We start from the raw sequence: 24,228 nt of genomic DNA, 5'->3' as shown, positions 1-24,228 counted from the left end.
TGATGGAAATCGCAGTGCTCCGTGACCCTGGTCTGCGTTTCATTAAGATCCCAGCAATCTCCCTCAGCTCCTCCGGGTCTGAAAGGACACCCTGGGCCTCAGAATTCCCGAACTACAGGTCCACATGCAAATCCTCAGCTTCCTTTCCGCACTGCATGGGAACAGAGAGAGCGAGAGAGCGACACTGAAACCTCACCCGGATGGGTTTCCGTGTGGCCTCAGGGGGTGCACTGTCGCCTCGGAGTCTGAAACATCGATCCAGGCCCCATGACTGAAGCACAGGCGCAAAAACCACGGCTGTGAAAGGCGTAACTAGTGCCCTCCCCTTGATAGCCAGTCCGGTGCGTCACCAGCAAAAAAAAAAAAAAATTGCATTTATATAGTGACTTCCACAACCCCAGGACATCCCAGGAACATTTGCAGCCAACGAGTTACTTTCAAAGTTTAGTTACCGTCACCGTAAACCTGACAGCCAATTTCCACACAACAAACGCCCACAAACCTCGGTTCCATCATTCCCTCCATCCAAATTGTCCGGTTTTCTCCTGGTCAGCCTTGCCCAAAGGCCTCCATTGCCCTCCCAAATTGCCAGGTTTTTGGATCAGGTTTGAGCAGAGATTTGGGCAGAAGAGGATCGCACTGGAACCAGGGCCACTCAACAATCTACGCACAAACTTACCCAATGTAGTGGGTCCCACCCCCACAATCCAAAGATATATAGAACATACAGTGCAGAATGAGGCCATTCGGCCCATCGAGTCTGCACCGACCCACTTAAGCCCTCACTTCCACCCTATCCCCATAACCCCTCCTAACCTTTCTGGACACTATGGGGCAATTTAACGCGGCCAATCCACCTAACCTGCACATCTTTGGACTGTGGGAGGAAACCGGAGCACCCGGAGGAAACCCATGCACACACGGGGAGGATGTGCAGACTCCGCACGGACAGTGACCCAAGCCGGGAATCGAACCTGGGACCCTGCCGCTGTGAAGCCACAGTGCTAACCACTGTGCTGCCCGATGTGCAGGGTAGGTGGATTGGCCACACTAAATTGCCCCTTAATTGGGAAAAAAATGAATTGGGTACTCTAAATTTATTTTTAAAGACGTATCTAGTGGCCACCACTTTGAATAATCAAAGGTGAGTGACTCATTCACTGATTGGTTTAACTAATATGCAGCCATATTCCAGGAACAACACGGGAACTAGGAGCAGACGTCGGCAATTCTGCCCTCGAGCCTGCGCTGCCATTCGATCAGATCCTGGCTGATCTCTTCCTGGTCTCAAATCCACCTCCCCACCTGTTCCCCATATCCCTTTAACCTGTTTTCTGTTAGAAATATATCTCTCTCCCTCTTGAAACCATTTAATGATTTGCACTCCACCGCACTGTGGGGCAGCGAGTTGCACAAATTCACCACCCTCTGCGAGAAGTAGTTCCTCCTCATCTCAGTTCTAAATCTACCGCCTCTCAACCTGTGACCTCTCGTTCTAGTTTGCCCCACAAGGGGGAACATTTAGGCTACGTTTACTTTATCAATCCCTTTTAGTGTTTTATACACCTCGATCAGATCCCCTCTTTTCCTTCTAAACTCCAGCGAGTATAAACTGTTTAATCTCTCCTCATCCGTCAACGCTTTCATCCCCGGAATCAATCTGGTGACCCTCCTCTGAACTGCCTCCAATGTCCCCACGTCCTTCCTCAAATAAGGAGACCCAAACTGGACACAATACTCCAGGTGTGGTCTCACTTTGCTCGCTGACCCACACGGGCTCCCACGCCAGCAACAGCCTGGCTTTCCTATTCTCAATCATGTTTGCCAATCCCTCCCTATCGCTGGAACCTTCTCCCTCCCCCGCCACCCTCTCTGGGCTCCTCTAATCCTGGCCTCTCGCTCAACCCCCAATTGTACCCGCTCCGTCACTGCCGGCCATGCCTTCAGCTGCCTGGACCCCGAGCTCTGGAATCCTCTCCCAAAACCTCTCCCGCCTGTGTCTCTTTCCTCTTCTAGGGCATTCCTTAAAACCTACCTCTTTGACAGAGCTCCTGGTCACCTGCCCCACGCCCTTCTGCGGCTCAACGCCATCGTTTGTTTGGTCTGTTCTTCCGAAGCACCTTGGGCATGTCTGCAGGTGCTATACAAATGCAAGTTGTTGTTGGGATCAAGACCCAAATGGGACCAATAAGGTCAGGAAGAGAATGATTGTTTCCTCCGCTACAAGGGAACAGGGTCTTAGAGTTAAGCTGGTTTGCAGCAAATCAGGAAAATAATTCTCCACTTGGAATGTCCTGGCTCAGCGGGGTAAAGACACAGAAATGAGCTGAGGTGCCTGAAAGGGAGCCCGTTTAAACGAGGGGTGTGGAGGGGTCAGAGCTGTCACCGTTTATAAAATGGGGGAATGGACCCTGGAAGCGTGGAACTCTCCCGCAAAGCTGCAATCCATTGGCCAACTTTGCAGGCCGCGGATCGAGCCTGGGCGTATCCTGGGTGATGCCCCCACTTAACAGGTGCCCCCAGGGCTCACCCTCCTGGAGGCCAACATTCGGATTGAATCGTCCCGCTCAGCAGGTGTGGGGATGTCGGGGGTGGAGCTGGACTGTGATGCACCACACGGTCAAATAGCCCAGAATTCCCGATCTCCCACTCACACGCCAGGAATCTGCGGTACCTGGAAGGCATCCGATCAAAGCCGTCCGCTGCGCCCCGAACCGGCCGTCGTATTCTGTTCTCCGTGTCCGGCCATGGCGGAGACCTACAGGGACCGCGCGGAACGAATAAGGGCCCCCACGGAACAGGCCCGCCCGCAGATCGGTGGGCCCCGATCGCGGGCCAGGCCACCGTGGGGGCCCCCCACCGGGGTCGGATCCCGCGCCCACGTCGACTTACCTGCCAGGTCCCGCCGTGCGGGGCAATGCCTAACCCACGCCGGCGGACTGGCCAAAAACAGACAGCCGCTCGGCCCATCGGGACCCGGAGAATTGCCGGTGGGGGGGGGGGGGGGGGCGCTGCCAACGGCCCCCGACCGGCGCGGGGTGATCCCCGCCCCTGCCCGAAAAACGGCGCCGGCGAATACGGCAGCCGGCGGCGGGCCGGGATTCACGCAGCCCCCCCCCCGGGGGGTTCTCCGACCCGGAGGGGGGGGGGGGTCGGAGAACCCCGCCCGTGATGCTTAGAAAAGCCAGGCCATTCTTTTATTTAACCTGCGGCTGGTTTTCCTCCTGCGATTTACCCGCTGGCAGGTCCCAGGAATTGCTCTGCCCCTCCTGCCGTCTCCTGGCGAGTTGGAGGGTCAAACCTCACTCCACCGGGTCAGGGGCCGTCGCAAAATAAAAGAAGGATGCTGGCTGTTCGCACCGCAGCTCCCACCCACTGAGCAGGAACCACTGTAAAGGGGTCAGTAACGGTGCTCAGGGTGCAGACACCAAAATAGGAATTCAAACGCTTGCAGTCTTTATTTACCTACTCAAAAACTAATGAAGTACCAGACACCATAGTGTGGCACCCCCCCCTGCCCCCTCCCCGTAACTGGAAACATCTCTGCGGTGCGTCTGTTATAGTTTATTCAGGGAGTGCGGGTTGCTATGGCAACATGCACGTTGTGGTCTCGAGCTATGGATAGCGATGGTCGAGGTCCAACATTCTGTCCAGCGTGTGGTTGACTCGGAATCTCTCCCGCTCCCCCTGCGGGCATTGGCGTGAGCTGGAAGGGTTTAAAGGTTGACGCTCTCGGCCTGTGCGACCGAATTGTGAACACAACGTCCCCGACCATCAAGTCCACGGCCGGCAACCCAGCCCGGAACTACCGTCTGCCCGGTCGGGGCACTAACCCGCTGCCCCACGAGACCTTGTAATAACTGTTCTGAATCTACCCAGTTGAAGCCTTTCACCACCTCAAAGATGGCCATCACTGGCGTCCCCTTGATCTCCGAATGGGCCTCAGGCAGTTCTTGATTGGTGCAATCCCTCAGCTCTGGGATCATTCGTACCTGTCTCTTCTGCACTTTCTCCAGTGCCTTCCTTTCTGCCTTTTCGCGAATATGGAGACCCGAACTGCATCCTGTATTCCAAGTGTGGTCTGATCTATTCATTACAGTGTTAATGTAAGGCTACTTGTGACACTAATAAAGGTGATTATTATTACAAGGTTTTTTTATATATAAATTTAGCGTACCCAATTCATTTTTCCAATTAAGGGGCAATTTAGCGTGTTCAATCCACCTATCCTGCACATCTTTGCGTTGTGGGGGTGAAACCTACGCAAACACGGGGAGAATGTGCAAACTCCACACGGACAGTGACCCAGAGCCGGGATCGAATCTGGGACCTCGGCGCCGTGAGGCAGCAGTGTATTACAAGTTTAATGTAACTACTCTCCTTCCGGTTCAAACCGCCTGGATACGTAGCACGGTGACCTGTCAAGGCCATAGTGGAAAAAGAACAAAGCAACGTCCCTCTTTAACGATTCATGTGTCTGCATCTTGCACGGTTCCTCTGCCCCGTTTAGACCAGGAACGTTCAGCTTCGCTATCCTTTGTTGCTAAAATGCACCACCCCACGTTTTTCTGTGTTTGAAATCATTTACCGATGATGTGGCCCTTCTCCCAGTTTATTAACGTCATCTGCGGGCTGGGAAATAAACAGGAGCAGGAGTAAAAAAAGCGAAGGTTCATAACTGCACCAAAACGGGCATGGTCCGTCACTTTGGTCAGCAGTTTTAAGGTCACGAACTGTGGAGGGGGCGTCTTCTCCCTCCCACCCCCCCCCCCCAACCACAGGCTCGTTATTTTTTGATGCCGAGAATTCTATAAATGGAAACGGCTCACTGACTCACAAAACGTTCCAGGAAATATCTGCTTTATTAAATGAGCCAAAAGAAAATGCTTGGGAGCAGCCAGACAGAGTGGGAACTATCCTGAGTCGGAAGGTCGGGAGTTCAAATCCCACACCAGGGAATTTGGCACGGTGAAGCTGACATTCGGCACAGCCGGGACCGAGGGTTGCTGGGCCCTGTCTCCACCCCCCCCCCCCCCCCCCACCCCCCCGCCCCCCAGTGAGAGATTAAACCGGGGCCACGATGTCCCTCTTTCGGATGGTGTGGACAATCCCACGGGCGCCCTTCGGAAGGGATGAGGTGGGGGTGGGGCGGGGGGCTCTCGAATGTCCACCCCTCAAACAACATCACCACCCCGGTGGGGGATCCTGCGTTGCATGGCCGCCTCTGGGATCGTGCTGTGCACAAATTGGCGGTGAGGTTCCATCCAGAGCAGGAATTCAGACTGTCCACCACGTGGGATCTGAGTATCTCATTCAGCCCCACCCAACTCCCGATCTCTAAATATAAAGTGCCCTTTTAAAAATTACGTAAAGTATCTCGAGATGACAAACTGCATTAAGCCGGCCCCCTTTCTGACCTCATCCTCGGTCTCGCCTCAAGATTCCAGGGCTGGAGCTAGAAAGATCAAAAGGAACGTCCAACAGAAGACCTCTGTTCATCCTCAAAGTCTGTCACTGCCGGGCAGTCAAACCTGGCGGCCATGTTGTACACAGCAAGATCCCAGGCAGAGTGGGTTTCTGAAATATATCATTTTATTGACGTTTCTCCATTTTAAGAAATAACGCAACAAATCCTCAGGATTGGCACAGCTCAGTGTAAATGCCTCAGCAATAAATAAATACAGAGGAGGGAAGAACAACAGCTGATTCGGCGCAATCACCAAACCTGGTGCCTCTGGACGCACCAACGGGTAAACTGGGGAATGGGGAGAGCAGGATGAGGCTGGGAAAACACGGCCTTCCCGCGCAGTGAGTGCTCGCTCCGCCCAGCAGAGTCCAGGAGAGCATCTCTGCGCCATGTTGGGGAGCGCACCAGAACACACGTGTCCCCCAGCTCCAATCAGACCAGAGGCATCGATAACACATCCTTCTGTCCCCCTCTCGACTACAAGACCTGGCTGTGCCTTTTCAGGAACCAGTCGCTGATTCTTTAAGCTCAAAGTAACAGAGACAAAATCTACCAAAACGTTCACGATATTAATAATAATAAATCTTTATTAGTGTCACAAGTAGGCTTACATTAACACTGCAATGAAGTTACTGTCAAAATCCCCTAGTCGCCACACTCTGGCACCTGTTCAGGTACACAGGGAGAATTCAGAATGTCCAATTCACCCAACAAGCACGTCTTTCGGGACTTGTGGGAGGAAACCGGAGCATCCGGAGGAAACCCACGCAGACACGGGGAGAACGTGCAGACTCCGCACAGACAGAGACCCAAGCCGGGAATCGAACCTGGGACCCTGGAGCCGTGAAGCAATTGTGCTAACCACTGTGTCACCATGAATGTCCTCTTCCCGGGCAGGATTCTCCGTGGGCCGGGCCGGAGAATCCCCGTGAACGGGCCACGCCGCCCCGACGCCGGCACGCGATTATCCGCAGGGCGGAGAACCGGCCGCCATTGGCACCGGCGTGGTTGGCACGGCGCCGGTTGCAGTCCGCTCGATGCAGCCGGCCCACCGATTCTGCAGCCTGGATGGGCCGAGTGGCTGTGAGAAAAGAGCCGAGTCCCAGCGGCACCGCTCTAACCTGCTCTGGGCAGCGGGACCTCGGCGTTGAAGGGTCAGGTGGCAGCCTGTGGGGGAGCGGGGCCCACCGATCGGGCAGGCCGGCCTCTGTGGCTGGGGGGCCTCCTTTCCTACGCGCCGGCCCCTGTAGTCTTGCGCCATGTTGCGTCGGGGCCGGTGCGTTGAAGGAGGCCACTGCACATGCGCGGATCGCGTGGCGCACAGTTCGCGCAGGGATCGGCAGCTCGAGCGACGCAAACCGATCCAGCGCCATGCTGGCCCCCTGTAGGGGCCAGAATTAGTCCTGGGAGCGGCCCGTTCACACTGTCGTAAAACGCGACGGCGTTTACGCAGGCGTGGACACTCTGCCGCGGGACTGGAGAATCCCGCCCCCCGTGTTTCATTTACTCTTTATCTTACCTCTGGGCAAATAGCTCCTCCCTCGTCCCTCCTGCCTCCCCTCGCTCGCAGGAATCCGGGGGGTGAGCGACACCTCGCGCCCTCCCAGCTCATTCCAGTATCTGGCTGCCCCCCCCCACCCCGCACACTGAGTGAGAGCGGGGACGGAGTCGCGGGGGGTTCTGGCGGACCGGGCGCTCCATTCGGGAGGAAGTTCAAGCATTGACAGGGATGGTGGCAAAGTTTGGGACTGTGTGAGGTGCCCCCCGGATGGGGGTGAGAGCAGGGGAGGGGGCGCGGGTTGAGAGAGAACGAAGGCAGGATAACGATAGTCACAAGCCAAGGTGAAACGACGCACAGAAGCCTGGAGTAGACACAACAGATATTATGATTCTGTATTTTGTCTGCTCCACGCATCCCGGGCTCCGCAATCTCTCCGGCAATCAGCCATAATAATTATGTTTCAACTTCGAGCAAGCAGGTTAATATCTGGGCAGCATTCTGACATCCAGGAATGTGTTACACGCCAGCAGGAATTTCATCAAACGAATGCTGAAATCAAACTGAGGCTTAAACGCAGAATGGCGCAAGATATGCTGGAGGCCATTCTGCCCACCATGCAGGTGCTAGCTCTTCGACAAACCAATCCAATGACCCCTACTGCCTTTCCTCACAGCCCCCCCCCCCCCGACAGTTTTTATTCCCCCTTTTCAAATATGTGTCCGATTCCCTTTTGAAAGTTGTGCTAAGTCCTAACAACTTGAGACTTCACGAATAGGGTGAATCTTCTCAGCACCTCCCCCCCCCCCCCCCCAAGCTACGAGGGTGTGAATAGAGGGCATTGCAGAACTCCAGCATGCCACACCCACCAAATACGGCTCTTGTAGCCACGTTATTAATGTGGCTCGGCCCGTCAATGGTAATCCTCCCAAGGATATCGATAGTGAGGGATTCAGCGATGGTGGTGCCTTTGCATGTCAACGGCCGCTGGTTAGATCATCTCTTGTCGGAGATGGTCATTGGCTGGCACTTGTGTGGTGTGTGGACGCTGCTCGCCACCGGTCAGCCGAAGCCTGGATATTGTCCACGACTCTGGGCCGGGATTCACGTGGACGAGGATCGACGTGGGCCTTTCCCAGCGTGGCCCTGACACATTGGTCTTGCGGCGGGCCGAGGGGGTAACGCCATTTGGAGGTTGCCCCCAAAGTCTATCGAGGACCCCCCCCCCAATGTAAATCCTGCTGGTGGGAATCTCTCCTATGGGTGTGTCACTGGTGGGAGGTCGGTTGTGGGTGATCAGGTCACCCTTTTACTGTAGTTAGGGGAGGGCGGGGAGTGACCCAGAAAATCCCATGGTGGGGGGGGGGCTGGGGTGCGGGGGGAATGCATTGCGGGGGGAGAGGGACCAGCCACCGGGCCTCGCTATTGGGCCGCCCACTCAAAATGGCGGCCCGATAGCGGGATTCACGAGGGAATCGCCCGCAATCCCCGCCATGCAGAGATTTGCATGGAGAGGGATAGGGAATCTGCCCTGGATTCCTGCTCCCAGCGCGAGGGCCAATCAGAGGCGATTCAGCGGCGCCGGGAATACATCGGGCTGGATTCTCTGTCGGCGGGATTCTCCGTTTCGCCGGCAGGGCACTCACGCCCGCGGATTTCCCAACGGCACGGGGGTGCCCACGATGGGAAACCCAGTAGCCATCTTGCAGGACGGAGAATCCCGCTGCCGGCTAGGGTGCGCCGTGCCAGAAAACCGGGGGCGGCGGGGCAGAGAATTCCGCCCAAAATCTCTCCAACGGCGGATCCCCGCTCACATCTGGAACTCTGTGCAGTTTTGGTCTCCTTATCTGAGGAAGGACGTAAATGTGTTGGAGGCGGTTCAGAGGAGGTTGTCTTATGAGGGAAGGTTGGACAAACTGGGCGTTTCCACTGGAGTTTAGAAGAGTGAGGGGGGTGATTTGATTGAAGTCGAGAAGATCCTGAACGGTGACAAGGAGGATGTGGAAAAGATGTTTCCCCCCTTGTGGGTGAGCCCAGAACTAGGGGGCACGGGTTTAAAATTAGAGGCCCGCCCTTGTAGGACGGAGATGAGGAGATTTGTCCCCTCTCAGAAGGTTGTGCAACTTTGGAACTCCGCCTCAGAAAGTGCTGGAAGAGGGGGGGTCATTGAATATTTTTAAGGTGGAGGGGGTTAGATTCTTGTTAGACAAGGGGATCAAAGGTCATCGGGGGGGCTGATGGGGAATGTGGAACCCGACACAAACAGATCAGTGAACGGTGGAGCAGGATCGAGGGGCAGAATGGCCTCCTCCTGCCCCTATTTTGTAAACTTTGACAGTTTGTAAACCAAGCCACAATCTAGAAGCATTTATTCCACTTCTTTCTGAAGTTAAGGTCGGCCACACGGCAACACCAATCGAGCAAAATAACCGGAGACGCGCGCGGCGGAGAGGAATGGACGGATACGACGATAGGGTGAGTGAAGGGGGCGGGGGAGGTTCGTGTGGAAGATAAACACGGAGTAGCTGGGCCAAATAGCCTGTTTCGTTGCTTTAACAGTTGTGAACATTTGGAAGCCTTTGCTCTGGGGGTCGCAGTGCCTCCAATGGCATCTCACTCGACTTCCTTTTATGTCCAAAATAATAAGCCTAAACAATGATATTTATGCAGCTCCCCTTGTGACCTTAACATTTCCCAAAATTCTTTCCAGCTAACGATGTGTTTCTGTTGCGTGGTCAGATTTCCAAAGTTACAGCAGTGACTCCACTTTGAAAATACATCATTGGCTGTAAAGAGCTTGGGGAACGGCCTGAGGTTGTAAAACGTGCGATGCCATTCGACATTTTATAATTATACAATTGCACATTTTTCTTTTTCTTACGTCCTTTGGATGTGAAAGGAATCGAGGGAGATGAGGGGGGACGTGGAGGGTAGAGGCGGGAAACCAGGCTCCTCCGTACTGACTGGTGGAGGTGCAGGCTTTGTGGGTCGCAAGGCCGAACTCTTGCTCCTGCCACTTGCCTTCTTAAAATTCCATGTGGTCGCTCTCACGGGTAGGATTCTTTTCTTGGATGAGCGGGAGGTTCTTCCGAGGGGGGGGGTCAGTGCAGAGAAAAACAGCCCAGTTCTCTTAACACTATCATTGCGTTCAGGATTACAGGGAGCCAGGCTGCGAACAGCATTGCCCAGTGAAGGACCGGGGGCGGCTGGGAAACAAGGTCAGTCGCCAGGGGCCGGCTGAAGTGTTCAGCCGGCCGGTGAAGAGAAAGGGCCCTCTGTGACCAGAGGGAATGTATTTACGCCCCCTCACCCGCCCCCACCCCCACCCCTCCCTCCCTCCTCCCCCGCCTCCTCAAGCCCCTGAGGGACATGGAGGTATGTCCGTGTCTGAACATTCTCGAACCCACATGCCATTTCTGTTTTGATTAGGAAATGCATTCCATTTCCAATTGAAGCCACATTGGACCCCATGGTTACCTTGGCAAGCTGCCGAGAACTTTGCGAAAATAACATAGTGGTTTATCAACCACAGCTGCCGGCATCCTATTGGCCGACAGCTAATCCCTGTCGATTGCTGTTAATAACAGAGTTTATTAAGAACAATATAAATGTTTTACACGAGTCGGTAAACAATGCTGGACCTTCAGCAGGGGGGTACTGGCACCGTCCCGGGCAACAATTATCTGTGATCGCCTCAATATTTCAGCATTCATCTCGCCCCGTTTCCCACACGTTCACGGCCCAAAAAGGTCAAACACGTGCTTAGCACTGCAGCCTCACGGCGCCGAGGACCCGGGTTCGATCCCAGCCCCGGGTCACTGTCCGTGTGGAGTTTGCACATTCTCCCCGTGTCTGCGTGGGTCTCACCCCCACAACCCAAAGATGTGCAGGGCAGGTGGATTGGCCGCGCTAAATTACCCCTTAATTGGGAAAAAAAAAAGAATTGGGTACTCTAAATTTATTTTTAAAAAGGTCAAATGGATTCACCGTCTGTCAAAGTCAAACAAGCAGCTGACAATCTTGGTGCTTCCATCCCTTGTCTCCCTCAGGCATAGACCCCAACACCCTCAGAAAGGATTGGTGAGGAGAGGGTTATTTATCTGCTCAGTATTCACCCTCTGATAGTGCGGCACTCCCTCAGTACTGACCCTCTGACAGTGCGGCACTCCCTCAGTACTGACCCTCTGACAGTGCAGCACTCCCTCAGTACTGACCCTCTGACAGTGCAGCATTCCCTCATTACTGACCCTCTGACAGTGCAGCACTCCCTCAGTACTGACCCTCTGACAGTGCAGCACTCCCTCAGTACTGACCCTCTGACAGTGCAGCACTCCCTCAGTACTGACCCTCTGACAGTGCGGCACTCCCTCAGTGCTGACCCTCTGACAGTGCGGCACTCCCTCAGTACTGACCCTCTGACAGTGCGGCACTCCCTCAGTACTGACCCTCTGACAGTGCGGCACTCCCTCAGTACTGACCCTCTGACAGTGCAGCACTCCCTCAGTACTGACCCTCTGACAGTGCGGCACTCCCTCAGTGCTGACCCTCTGACAGTGCGGCACTCCCTCAGTACTGACCCTCTGACAGTGCAGCACTCCCTCAGTGTTGACCCTCTGACAGTGCAGCACTCCCTCAGTACTGACCCTCTGACAGTGCAGCACTCCCTCAGTACTGACTCTCAAACAGTGCGGCACTCCCTCAGTACTGACTCTCAAACAATGCGGCACTCCCTCAGTACTGACCCTCTGACAGTGCGGCACTCCCTCAGTACTGGCCCTCTGAAAGTGCAGCACTCCCTCAGTACTGACTCTCAAACAGTGCGGCACTCCCTCAGTACTGACTCTCAAACAGTGCGGCACTCCCTCAGTACTGACTCTCAAACAGTGCAGCACTTCCTCAGTACTGACCCTCTGACAGTGCGGCACTCCCTCAGTACTGACCCTCTGACAGTGCAGCACTCCCTCAGTACTGACTCTCAAACAGTGCGGCACTCCCTCAGTACTGACTCTCAAACAATGCGGCACTCCCTCAGTACTGACCCTCTGACAGTGCGGCACTCCCTCAGTACTGGCCCTTAGACAGTGCAGCACTCCCTCAGTACTGACTCTCAAACAGCGCGGCACTCCCTCAGTACTGACTCTCAAACAGTGCGGCACTCCCTCAGTACTGACCCTCTGACAGTGCGGCACTCCCTCAGTACTGACCCTCTGACAGTGCTGCACTCCCTCAGTACTGACCCTCTGACAGTGCGGCACTCCCTCAGTATTGACCCTCTGACTGTGCGGCACTCCCTCAGTACTGACCCTCTGACAGTGCGGCACTCCCTCAGTACTGACCCTCTGACAGTGCCGCACTCCCTCAGTACTGACCCTCTGACAGTGCGGCACTCCCTCAGTACTGACCCTCTGACAGTGCGGCACTCCCTCAGTACTGACCCTCTGACAGTGCAGCACTCCCTCAGTACTGACCCTCTGACAGTGCGGCACTCCCTCAGTACTGACCCTATGACAGTGCAGCACTCCCTCAGTACTGACCCTCTGACAGTGCAGCACTCCCTCAGTGCTGACCCTCTGACAGTGCGGCACTCCCTCAGTACTGACCCTCTGACAGTGCGGCACTCCCTCAGTACTGACTCTCAAACAGCGCGGCACTCCCTCAGTACTGACTCTCAAACAGTGCGGCACTCCCTCAGTACTGACCCTCTGACAGTGCGGCACTCCCTCAGTACTGACCCTCTGACAGTGCTGCACTCCCTCAGTACTGACCCTCTGACAGTGCGGCACTCCCTCAGTACTGACCCTCTGACTGTGCGGCACTCCCTCAGTACTGACCCTCTGACAGTGTGGCACTCCCTCAGTACTGACTCTCTGACAGTGCAGCACTCCCTCAGTACTGACCCTCTGACAGTGCGGCACTCCCTCAGTACTGACCCTCTGACAGTGTGGCACTCCCTCAGTACTGACTCTCTGACAGTGCAGCACTCCCTCAGTACTGACCCTCTGACAGTGCGGCACTCCCTCAGTACTGACCCTCTGACAGTGCGGCACTCCCTCAGTACTGACCCTCTGACAGTGCGGCACTCCCTCAGTACTGACCCTCTGACAGTGTGGCACTCCCTCAGTACTGACTCTCTGACAGTGCAGCACTCCCTCAGTACTGACCCTCTGACAGTGCGGCACTCCCTCAGTACTGACCTATGTACACCTATGATTGTGTGGCCAAATTCCCCTCCAACACGATTTTCAAATTTGCTGATGACGCCACCGTAGTGGGTCGGATTTCAAACAATGACGAGACAGAGTACAGGAATGAGACAGAGAAACTGGTGAACTGTTGCGACGACAATAATCTCTCCCTCAATGTCAACAAAACAAAGGAGATTGTCATCGACTTCAGGAAGCGTAGTGGAGAACATGCCCCTGTCTACATCAATGGGAACGAAGTAGAAAGGGTCGAGAGCTTCAAGTGTTTAGGTGTCCAGATCACCAACAGCCTGTCCTGGTCCCCCCGTGCCGACACTATAGTTAAGAAAGCCCACCAACGACTCTACTTTCTCAGAAGACTAAGGAAATTTGGCATGTCAGCTACGACTCTCACCAATTTCTATAGGTGCACCATAGAAAGCATTCTTTCTGGTTGTATCACAGCTTGGTATGGAGCCTGCTCCGCCCAAGACCGCAGGAAACTACAAAAGGTTGTGAATGTAGCCCAGTCCATCACGCAAACCAGCCTCCCATCCATTGACTCTGTCTACAATTCCCGCTGCCTCGGAAAGGCAGCCAGCATAATTAAGGACCCCACGCACCCCGGACAAACTCTCTTCCACCTTCTTCCGTCAGGAAAAGATACCAAAGTTTGAGGTCACGTACCAACCGACTCAAGAACAGCTTCTTCCCTACTGCCACCAGACTTTTGAATGGACCTGCCTCGTATTGAGTTGATCTTTTCTCTACACCTTGCTATAACTGTACATTATATTCTGCAGTCTCTCCTTCCTTCCCTATGTATGGTACGCATTGTTTGTACAGCATGCAAGAAACAATACTTTTCACTGTTTACTAATACATGTGACAATAATAAATCAAATCAAATCAAATCAAAAAAGACCCTCTCTGTCAGTGCAACACTCCCTCAGTACTGACCCTCTGACAGTGTAGCACTCCCTCAGTACTGACCCTCTGACAGTGCAGCACTCCCTCAGTACTGACCCTCTGTCAGTGCAACACTCCCTCAGCACTGACTCTCTGACAGTGCAGCGCTCCCTCAGTACTGACCCTCTGACAGTGCGGCACTCCCTCAGCACTGACTCTCTGACAGTGCAGCACTCCCTCAGTACTGACCCTCTGACAGTGCAGCACTCCCTCAGTACTGACCCTCTGACAGTGCAGCACTCCCTCAGTGCTGACCCTCTGACAGTGCAGCACTCCCTCAGTGCTGACCCTCTGACAGTGCGGCACTCCCTCAGTACTGACCCTCTGACAGTGCGGCACTACCTCAGTACTGACCCTCTGACAGTGCGGCACTCCCTCAGTACTGACCCTCTGACAGTGCAGCACTCCCTCAGTACTGACCCTCTGACAGTGCGGCACTCCCTCAGCACGGACCCTCTGACAGTGCGGCACTCCCTCAGCACTGACCCTCTGACAGTGCGGCACTCCCTCAGTACTGACCCTCTGACAGTGCAGCACTCCCTCAGTACTGACCCTCTGACAGTGCGGCACTCCCTCAGTACTGACCCTCTGACAGTGCGGCACTCCCTCAGCATGGACCCTCTGACAGTGCGGCACTCCCTCAGCACTGACCCTCTGACAGTACGGCACTCCCTCAGTACTGACCCTCTGACAGTGCGGCACTCCCTCAGTACTGACCCTCTGACAGTGCGGCACTCCCTCAGTACTGACCATCTGACTGTGCAGCACTCCCTCAGTACTGACCCTCTGACAGTGCGGCACTCCCTCAGTACTGACCCTCTGACAGTGCGGCACTCCCTCAGCACTGACCCTCTGACTGTGCGGCACTCCCTCAGTACTGACCCTCTGACAGTGCAGCACTCCCTCAGCACTGACCCTCTGACAGTGCAGCACTCCCTCAGTACTGACCCTCTGACAGTGCGGCACTCCCTCAGTACTGACTCTCAAACAGTGCAGCACTCCCTCAGTACTGACCCTCTGACAGTGCGGCACTCCCTCAGTACTGACCCTCTGACAGTGCAGCACTCCCTCAGCACTGACCCTCTGACAGTGCGGCACTCCCTCAGTACTGACCCTCTGACAGTGCGGCACTCCCTCAGTACTGACCCTCTGACAGTGCGGCACTCCCTCAGCACTGACCCTCTGACTGTGCGGCACTCCCTCAGTACTGACCCTCTGACAGTGCAGCACTCCCTCAGCACTGACCCTCTGACAGTGCAGCACTCCCTCAGTACTGACCCTCTGACAGTGCGGCACTCCCTCAGTACTGACTCTCAAACAGTGCAGCACTCCCTCAGTACTGACCCTCTGACAGTGCGGCACTCCCTCAGTACTGACCCTCTGACAGTGCAGCACTCCCTCAGCACTGACCCTCTGACAGTGCGGCACTCCCTCAGTACTGACCCTCTGACAGTGCGGCACTCCCTCAGTAGATCTTCGAGCACGGTTCCATCGCGCAAAACTGACCTCGTTTGTTGACTTGCTTCCCAGTGCTGATTCGTGCTCCTTCAGGCATCGTGAGCCAATCACAACGAAGGGAACCTGACGGAAAATGCAAAGAACATTTTATCAGCAACATCTTGGCTGTATTCTCGCAGAATTTTAAAGAGGGCGTGAGGGCAAGAGGAGGGGATGAAACGCTGTCACAATTCGAGAAAGGAGACATGTTGCTATTTCCCAGAGGCCATTGGACATCCCCTCTCCCAGAAGATCTCCTTCAATGATTGAGACGTTTTGGAGGTCCTGGACACTCTCTCAGGTCGGTATGAAGTATACCGCAGTCTCTATTTCACAAGAAACAGGAACATGAGTAGCCCATTCAGCCCCCCCCCCCCCCCCAACGCTGCTCCGTGATTCAATACAAACATGGCTGACCAACTCCATTTTCCCGCCTGCTCCCCATATCTCTTAATTCCTCAGAGACCTGTCTGTCCATCTCAGCCTCTCAATGATGCAGCATCCACAACCCTCTGGGGTTGAGAATTCCAAAGATTCATAATCCTTGTGAGTCATGCAATTTCTCCTCCTCCTCAGTCCTAAATAATCGCCCCCTTTGTACTGAGACTCTGCCCCCCGTGATTTATACTCTCTGACCTATGGGGAAAGAAATCTCTCAGCATCTACCCTGTCAAGCCCCTTCAGAATTTTATCGGTTTCAATGAAATCCCCTCTCATTCTTCTAAACTCCAGAGATTATAAACCCAATTTACTTAGCCACCCATCGCAGGGCAACCCCTTTGTTTCTCCAATGCAAGTATACTCTTTCTGAAATATGGAGGCCAAAACTGCACACAAGGGACAAAATTCTCCGGTATCGGCGCGATGTCTGCCTACCGGCGCCCAAAATGGTGCAAATCAGTCGGGCATCGTGCCGCCCCAAAGGTGCGGAATCCTCCGCATCTTGGGGGGCCGAGCCCCAACCTTAAGGGGCTAGGCCGCGCCGGACTAATTTCCGCCCCGCCAGCTGGCGGGAAAGGCCTTTGGTGCCCCGCTAGCTGGCGCGGAAATGACATCTCCGGGCGGCGCATGCGCGGGAGCGTCAGCGGCCGCTCACGGCATCCCCGCGCGTGCGCAGTGGAGGGAGTCTCTTCCGCCTCCGCCATGGTGGAGACCGTGGCGAAGGCGGAAGGAAAAGAGTGCCCTCACGACACAGGCCCGCCCGCGGATCGGTGGGCCCCGATCGCGGGCCAGGCCACCGTGGGGGCACCCCCCGGGGCCAGATCGCCCCGCGCCCCCCCAGGACCCCGGAGCCCGCCCGCGCCGCCTTGTCCCACCGGTAAGGTAGGTGGTTTAATCTACGCCGGCGGGACAGGCATTTTAGCGGCGGGACTTCGGCCCATCCGGGCCGGAGAATCGAGCGGGGGGGCCCGCCAACCGGCGCAGCGTGATTCCCGCCCCCGCCGAATCTCCGGTGCCGGAGAATTCGGCAACCGGAGGGGGCGGGATTCACGCCAGCCCCCGGCGATTCTCTGACCCGGCGGGACTCCTTCGGCTAATTCCGAAGAAGATGGGGGATTCTGCCTGCTATCCTGCTCAATATTTACTCCTCGATCAACATCATTAAAAGCGGATTATCTGCTTGTTATCACAGTTGCCTGTGGGATCCTAAAGTGTGCAAATTGGCTGCCACATTTCCTGCATTGTAACGGCTTCATTTCGAGAAGGATCTCATTGTCTGCCAGCTGCTTTGGGATGCCCGAGGTTACAGGAATGAAGGGTCATTTTTTTACCTTATATCGAAATCACAAAATCAGATATAGGGAGTGGGGGTTTGGGGGGCAGTGGAGGTTTTCGAGGGGAGTGGGGGTTTTCAGGGGGAGTGGAGGTTTTTGGAGGGAGTGGGGGTTTACGGGGGGTGCGGGGGTTTGGGGGGAGTGAGGGTTTGGGGAGGGAGTGGGGTTTTTTGGGGGAGTGGGGGTTTAGGGATAAGTGAAGATTTGGGGGGGGAGTGGAGGTTTTCGGGGGGAGTGAGGTTTTAAGAGGGGGAGTCGGGGTTTTTGGGGGAGTGGGAGTTTTCGGGAGAGGGAGTGGGGGTTTACGGGGGGTGCGGGGGTTTGGGGGGAGTGAGGGTTTGGGGAGGGAGTGGGGGTTTTCGGGGGGAGTGGAGGTTTTCGGGGGGGAGTGGGGGTTTTCGGGGGGGAGTGGGGGTTTTCGGGGGGGAGTGAGGGTTTTCGGGGGGGGTGAGGGTTTTCGGGGGGAGTGAGGGTTTTCGGGGGGAGTGGGGGTTTGGGAGGGAATGGGGGTTTTCGGGGGTGTGGGTGTTTGCGGGGGGAGTGGAGGTTTGGGGGAGAGTGGGGGTTTTCGGGGGGGAGTGGGGGTTTTTGAGAGGAGTGGGGGTTTGAGGAGGGAGTGGGGGTTTGAGGAGGGAGTGGGGGTTTGGGGGAGGAGTGAGGGTTTGGGGGGGGGAGTGAGGGTTTGGGGGGGAGTGGGGGTTTTCAGGGTGAGTGCGGGTTTTCAGGGGGAGTGGGGGTTTTCGGGGGGGAGTGGGGTTTTTTGGGGGGAGTGGGGGGTTTTCGCGGGGAGTGGAGGGTTTTCGGGGGAGTGGGGGTTTTCGGGGGGAGTGGGGGTTTTCGGGGGAGTGGAGGGTTTTCGGGGGAGTGGGGGTTTTCGGGGGGAGTGGGGGTTTTCGGGGGAGTGGGGGTTTTCGGGGGAGTGGGGGGGTTTTGGGGGGAGTGGCGGTTTTCAGGGGGAGTGGGGGCTTGCGGTGGGAGTTCGGGTTTGGGAGGGTGTGGGGGTTTTCGGGGGATCTGGGGGTTTGCGGGGGGAGTGGAGGTTTTTGGTGGGAGTGGGGGTTTGGGGGTGGAGTGGGGGGTTTAGGGGGAGTGGAGGTTTGGGGGGGGAGTGGGGGGATTTCGGGGAGAGTGGGGGTTTGAAGAGGGTTTGGGGTTTAGGGGGAGTGAGGGTTTGGGGGAGTGGGGGTTTTCGGGGGGAGTGGGGGTTTTCGGGGGGAGTGGGGGTTTTCGGGGGAGTGTAGGTTTTCGGGGGGAGTGGGGGTTTTCGGGGGGAGTGGGGGTTTTCGGGGGGAGTGGGGGTTTTCGGGGGGAGTGGGGGTTTTCGGGGGGAGTGGGGGTTTTCGGGAGAAGTGGGGGTTTTCGAGAGGAGTGGAGGTTTGGGGGGGAGAGGGGGTTTGGGGGGGAGTGAGGGTTTTCGGGGGGAGTGGGGGTTTTCGGGGGGAGTGTGGTTTTTTGATAGGAGTGGGGGGTTTGCGGGAGAGTGGGGGTTTTCGGGGGGAGTGGGGGTTTTCGGGAGGAGTGGAGGTTTTCGGGGGTAGTGTGGTTTTTTGATAGGAGTGGGGGCTTGCGGGAGAGTGGGGGTTTTCGGGGGGAGTGGGGGGTTTTCGGGAGGAGTGGAGGTTTTCGAGAGGAGTGGAGGTTTGGGGGTGAGTGGGGGTTTGGGGGGGGGAGTGGGGGTTTTCAGGGGGAGTGGGGTTTTTCGAGAGGAGTGGAGGTTTGGGGGGAGTGGGGGTTTGGGGGGGGAGTGGGGGCTTTCGGGGGGAGTGGGGGTTTTCGGGGGGAGTTGGGGTTTTCGGGAGGAGTGGAGGTTTTCGAGAGGAGTGGAGGTTTTCGGGGGGAGTGGGGGTTTTCGAGAGGAGTGGAGGCTTGGGGAGAGTGGGGGTTTGCGGGAGAGTGGGGGTTTTCGGGGGAGTGGGGGTTTTCGGGGGAGTGGGGGTTTTCGGGAGGAGTGGGGGTTTTCGAGAGGAGTGGAGGTTTGGGAGGGAGTGGGGGTTTGGGGGGGGAGTGGGGTTTTTCATGGGGAGTGTGGGCTTTCTGGGGAGTGGGGGATTTCGGGAGTAGTGGGGGTTTTCTGGGGGAGTGGAGTTTTTCGGGGTGAGTGGGGATTTTCGGGAGGAGTGGGGGTTTTCGAGAGGAGTGGAGGCTTGGGGGAGAGTGGAGGTTTGCGGGAGAGTGGGGGTTTTCAGGGGAGTGGGGGTTTTCGGGAGGAGTGGGGGTTTTTGAGAGGAGTGGAGGTTTGGGAGGGAGTGGGGGTTTGGGGGGGAGTGGAGGTTTGGGGGGAGTGGGGTTTTTCGGGGGGAGTGTGTGCTTTCTGGGGAGTGGGGGATTTTGGGAGTAGTGGGGGTTTTCTGGGGGAGTGGAGTTTTTCGGGGGGAGTGGGGATTTTCGGGAGGAGTGGGGGTTTTCGGGAGGAGTGAGGGTTTTCGGGAGGAGTGGGGGTTTTCGGGAGGAGTGGGGGTTTTCGGGAGGAGTGGGGGTTTTCGGGAGGAGTGGGGGGTTTTCGGGAGGAGTGGGGGGTTTTCGGGGGGAGTGGGGGTTTTCTGGGGGGAGTGGGGGTTTTCTGGGGGAGTGGGGGTTTTCTGGGGGAGTGGGGGTTTGGGGAGTGAGTGGGGGTTTGGGGGGGAGTGGGGGTTTGGGGAGGGAGTGGGTGTTTGGGGGGGAGTGGGGGTTTGGGGGGGAGTGAGGGTTTGGGGGGGGGGAGTGGGGTTTTCGAGAGGAGTGGGGTTTTTTGGGGGGGAGTGGGGGTTTTCGGGGGGAGTGGGGGTTTTCAGGGGGAGTGGGGGTTTTCGGGGGAAGTGGGGGTTTGGGGAGTGAGTGGAGGTTTGGGGGGAGTGGGGGGTTTTTGGGGGAGTGGGGGGTTTGAGGAGGGAGTGGGGGGTTTGAGGAGGGAGTGGGGGGTTTGGGGGGGAGTGGGGGTTTGGGGGGAGTGAGGGTTTGGGGGGAGTTGTGTTTTCGAGAGGAGTGGGGGTTTGAGGAGGGAGGTTGGGGTTTGGGGGGAGTGAGGGTTTGGAGGGAGTGGGGGTTGTCGGGGGGGAGTGGGGGTTTTCGGGAGGAGTGGGTGTTTGAGGAGGGAGTTGGGGTTGGGGGAGTGAGGGTTTGGAGGGAGTGGGGGTTGTCGGGGAGGAGTAGGGGTTTTCGGGGGGAGTGAGGGTTTGGGGGGGGAGGTGAGGGTTTTCGGGGGGAGTGGGGGGTTTGGGGAGGGAGTGGGGGTTTGGGGAGGGAGTGGGGGTTTGGGGGGGGAGTGAGAGTTTTCGGGCTGAGTGGGGGGGCCGACCGCCACTCCAGTAAAATTCGCCGCCGTGCAATCAGAGAGGCAAAGGCCAAGACATCAGCCTTCCTCCTCTCCATGAGCTCCGGCTTCTCTGAAACCCCAAATATCGCCACCAAAGTGTCTGGGTCCACTCCCTCCTCCACTATCCTGGCTCAGACCGCGAACGCTCCCGCCCAGAATCTTCCCAATTTTTCACAACCCCAAAACACGTGCGTGTGATTCGCTGGCCCCTGTCCACACCTCTCACACTTATCTGCTACCCCCTGAAAGAACCCACTCATTCTCGCCCGAGTCATATGCACCCTGTGCACCACCTTCAACTGTATCAGGCTCATCCTTGCACAGGAGGAGGTCCCGTTTACCCTTCGCAGTGCCTCACTCCATACTCCCCAATTGATCTCCATTCCCAACTCCGTTTCCCATTTCTCCTTGATCTTCACCACCCGCTCGCCTCCCTGCTCCCCCAGCCACTTATATATATTCCCAATTCTTCCCTCCCCTTCCACATCCGGAAGCAGCAGTCGCTCCAGCAGGGTGTATCCCGGCAATCTAGGGAACCCCTTCCAGACCTTTCGTGCAAAGTCCCTAACCAGTATATACCTGAACTTACACCCCTCGGCAGCTCTACCCTCTCCCTGAGCTCCTCCAGACTGGCGAACCCTTCCTCCAAATACAAATCCCTCACCTTGACCAGCCCCACTTCCCTCCACCTCCGGTATACACTATCCATCCTCCCCGGGCTCAAACCCATGATTCTCGCACAGCGGCGACATCCCTTCCACCGGAAAATGCCTCCTCAGCTGATTCCATATCTTCACCGTGGACTGCACCACTGGGCCCCCTGAATACCTACTCGGAGCCATTGGCAATGCTGCCATCACCATAAGACAAGTGATACCTGGTGGCGTGTCTCAAGGATATATGTCCAGTAATATTATAGGGACTCCTGGAGACGCCACCATTCATCGCTGACTCATCAATAAAGCAGAAAACACAAATAAAATCCAACTGACAATTACAAGGGGCACAAGTTCAAGGTGCGGGGGGATAGGTTCAGTGGAGATGTGCAGGGGAAGTTTTTTATACAGAGGGTAGTGGTGGCCTGGAATGCACGGCCCAGTGAGGTGGGTGGGGCAGATACGTTAGCGACCTTTAAGTCTTATCTGGATAGACACATGAACAGACGGGGTATAGAAGGATACAGGCGGTTGGTCGAGATAGGGCACGTGATCGGTACAGGCTTGGAGGGCTGAAGGGCCTGTTCCTGTGCTGTATTGTTCTTTATTCTTTGTTCCAAAATGTATCTCACTTGATGGATTTTAGAGCAAATTCTGTGATGGTCACTTTTAACAGTGCAATCTGTATAATTCGTATTTAATTTGAAAACTGAGACATTTCCTCTTATCGTAACCCTCAATTGGGTTACAATTACATTCATCCAGATACAATCTCCTCCTTATTACAGGGTTGATTCTTTTTTTTTTACAGTTTGCCAAAAGGGACTCAGAACTCAAATTAATGAACAGATCCGTGACCCATTTTCATCCCCTGGTATTGGCGGCAATAGGGTAGCACAGTGGTTAGCACTGCTGCCTCCCAGCGCCAGAGACCAGGGTTCAATTCCAGCCTCGAGTAACTGTGCGGAGTTTGCACTTTCTCCCAGTGTCTGCATGGGTTTCCTCAGGGTGCTCCGGTTTCCTCCAACAATACTGGCCCTCCAACAGTGCAGCCACTATCCCCATCAAATACTCCCAGGACAGATACAGCACGGGGTTAGATACAGAGTAAAGCTCCCTCTACACTGTCCCCATCAAACACTCCCAGGACAGGTACAGCACGGGGTTAGATACAGAGTAAAGCTCGCTCCACACTGTCCCCATCAAACACTCCAGGACAGGTACAGCACGGGGTTAGATACAGAGTAAAGCTCCCTCTACACTGTCCCCATCAAACACTCCCAGGACAGGTACAGCACGGGGTTAGATAAAGAGTAAAGCTCCCTCTACACTGTCCCCATCAAACACTCCCAGGACAGGTACAGCACGGGGTTAGATACAGAGTAAAGCTCCCTCGACACTGTCCCCATCAAACACTCCCAGGACAGGTACAGCACGGGGTTAGATACAGAGTAAAGCTCCCTCTACACTGTCCCCATCAAACACTCCCAGGACAGGTACAGCACGGGGTTAGATACAGAGTAAAGCTCCCTCTACACTGTCCCCATCAAACACAGTTGAGCTGTGATAGTGTCCACTTTCTGAACACAATACTTACTTGAAAAGAGTCTGTTATGAAGAGAACTTTAAACATAAACAACCTCACAGCCTGGTGCCTGCTCCAAATCCATAGCGGCCGATTCCAGCCGGCATTCGGAAAACACATGTCCATGTTCAGCTGACGGACTCTTGCTTCACACGTTCCCGTCCGGAACCCACGCTTCCCGGCCGATCCCGAGCGCAGTTGCCACCCAGGAATTTTCCCAATTGAACTCAGATCTTGGCCTGGCTGAAAATTCCCGGAATATCTGCGACTCAGTGTCTCCCAAAAGAAGGCCCCACACGACCCAGATGGGATCTCTCCCTCGAGGGGAATTTCTGTCGACAGGAATTTGGTCTGATCAGCCTTTCCGAGCGTGTCATCTCTCTCCCCCCCCCCCCCCCCCCCCCCCCCCCACCCCCCCCCCCCCCACCCCCCCCCCCCACCCCCCCCCCCCAGTTCCCTTGGACGGAGCAGCCAATGGGGATCGATCTGGAGCAAAGGCTGGTGCTGTTTCGTCAATTCACTGGGTTTTGGCGACTGTTCTCTTGGCTGAGGCGTCTGGAACACGGGGTCACGGCCTCAGAGGTCAGCCATATTGGAACGAGAGGAGGAATAATTTCTTCAGTCGGAGGTTTGTGAATCTTTGGAATTCCTACACCCCAGGGGTCCGGGAGTTTTGTTGAGTATGTACTGCATCCAAAAATACATCCACTTCTAAAAGAATGAAGATATTTGGGGATTAGGCAGGAAAGTGGAGTTCAATTAGATCAGTCCAATCTGACTCAATAGTGAAGTTGGCTCTCGCGACCAAGATGGCCGCCTCCTGCTTCCGGGGTTGTGAGGAATGGTGTCCACTTACAGGGGATACGTCATCCATTTCTCCTCCCGCTGTCCCCGCCCAAGACTGAGGCCGGAATTCTCCAGCCTATCGCTGGCGGTGGGAGTCTCTGGTCCTGACGGCAGCGCACTCCCACCCGCTGGGTTCCTGGCAGCATGGGGCGTTTACCATGGCAGCGAGTTCCACATTCTCCCACTCCCTGTGGGAGTGAGTCCCACATTCTCCGCACTCCCAGTGGGAGAGAGTTTCACATTCTTCGCACTCCCAGTGAGATCGAATCCCACATTCTCCCCACTCCCCACGGGAGCGAGTTCCACATTCTCCCCACTCCCTGTGGGAGAGAGTTCCACATTCTCCCCACTCCATGGGAGCGAGTTCCACATTCTCCCCACTCCCTGTGGGAGAGAGTTTCACATTCTCCGCACTCCCAGTGAGATCGAATCCCACATTCTCCCCACTCCCCGTGGGAGCG

The 24,228-nt window shown here is 56.0% G+C and overlaps 1 protein-coding gene across 3 annotated transcripts in view; it reads right to left on the bottom strand.

Annotated features, from left to right (window-relative positions):
- LOC140402281 (uncharacterized) overlaps positions 1–24,228 on the bottom strand; it is a 285,684-nt gene that overhangs the window by 201,153 nt on the left and 60,303 nt on the right. For 2 of the 3 annotated variants that reach the window (XM_072489930.1, XM_072489929.1), the window contains exon 2: positions 15,623–15,697. In XM_072489930.1, the coding sequence (XP_072346031.1) occupies positions 15,623–15,671 (49 nt within the window). In that variant the 5' untranslated portion in view covers positions 15,672–15,697. Of the gene's footprint in view, positions 1–15,559; positions 15,698–24,228 lie in introns of those variants that run through there. The other variant, XM_072489931.1, reaches the window with a different exon arrangement.

This window comes from Scyliorhinus torazame, chromosome 25 (genome assembly GCF_047496885.1).
Source record: "Scyliorhinus torazame isolate Kashiwa2021f chromosome 25, sScyTor2.1, whole genome shotgun sequence".
NCBI lineage: Eukaryota > Metazoa > Chordata > Chondrichthyes > Carcharhiniformes > Scyliorhinidae > Scyliorhinus > Scyliorhinus torazame.
The sequence above is the reverse complement of the archived record's forward strand: the minus strand, read 5'-3'. Positions and strand labels throughout refer to the sequence as shown.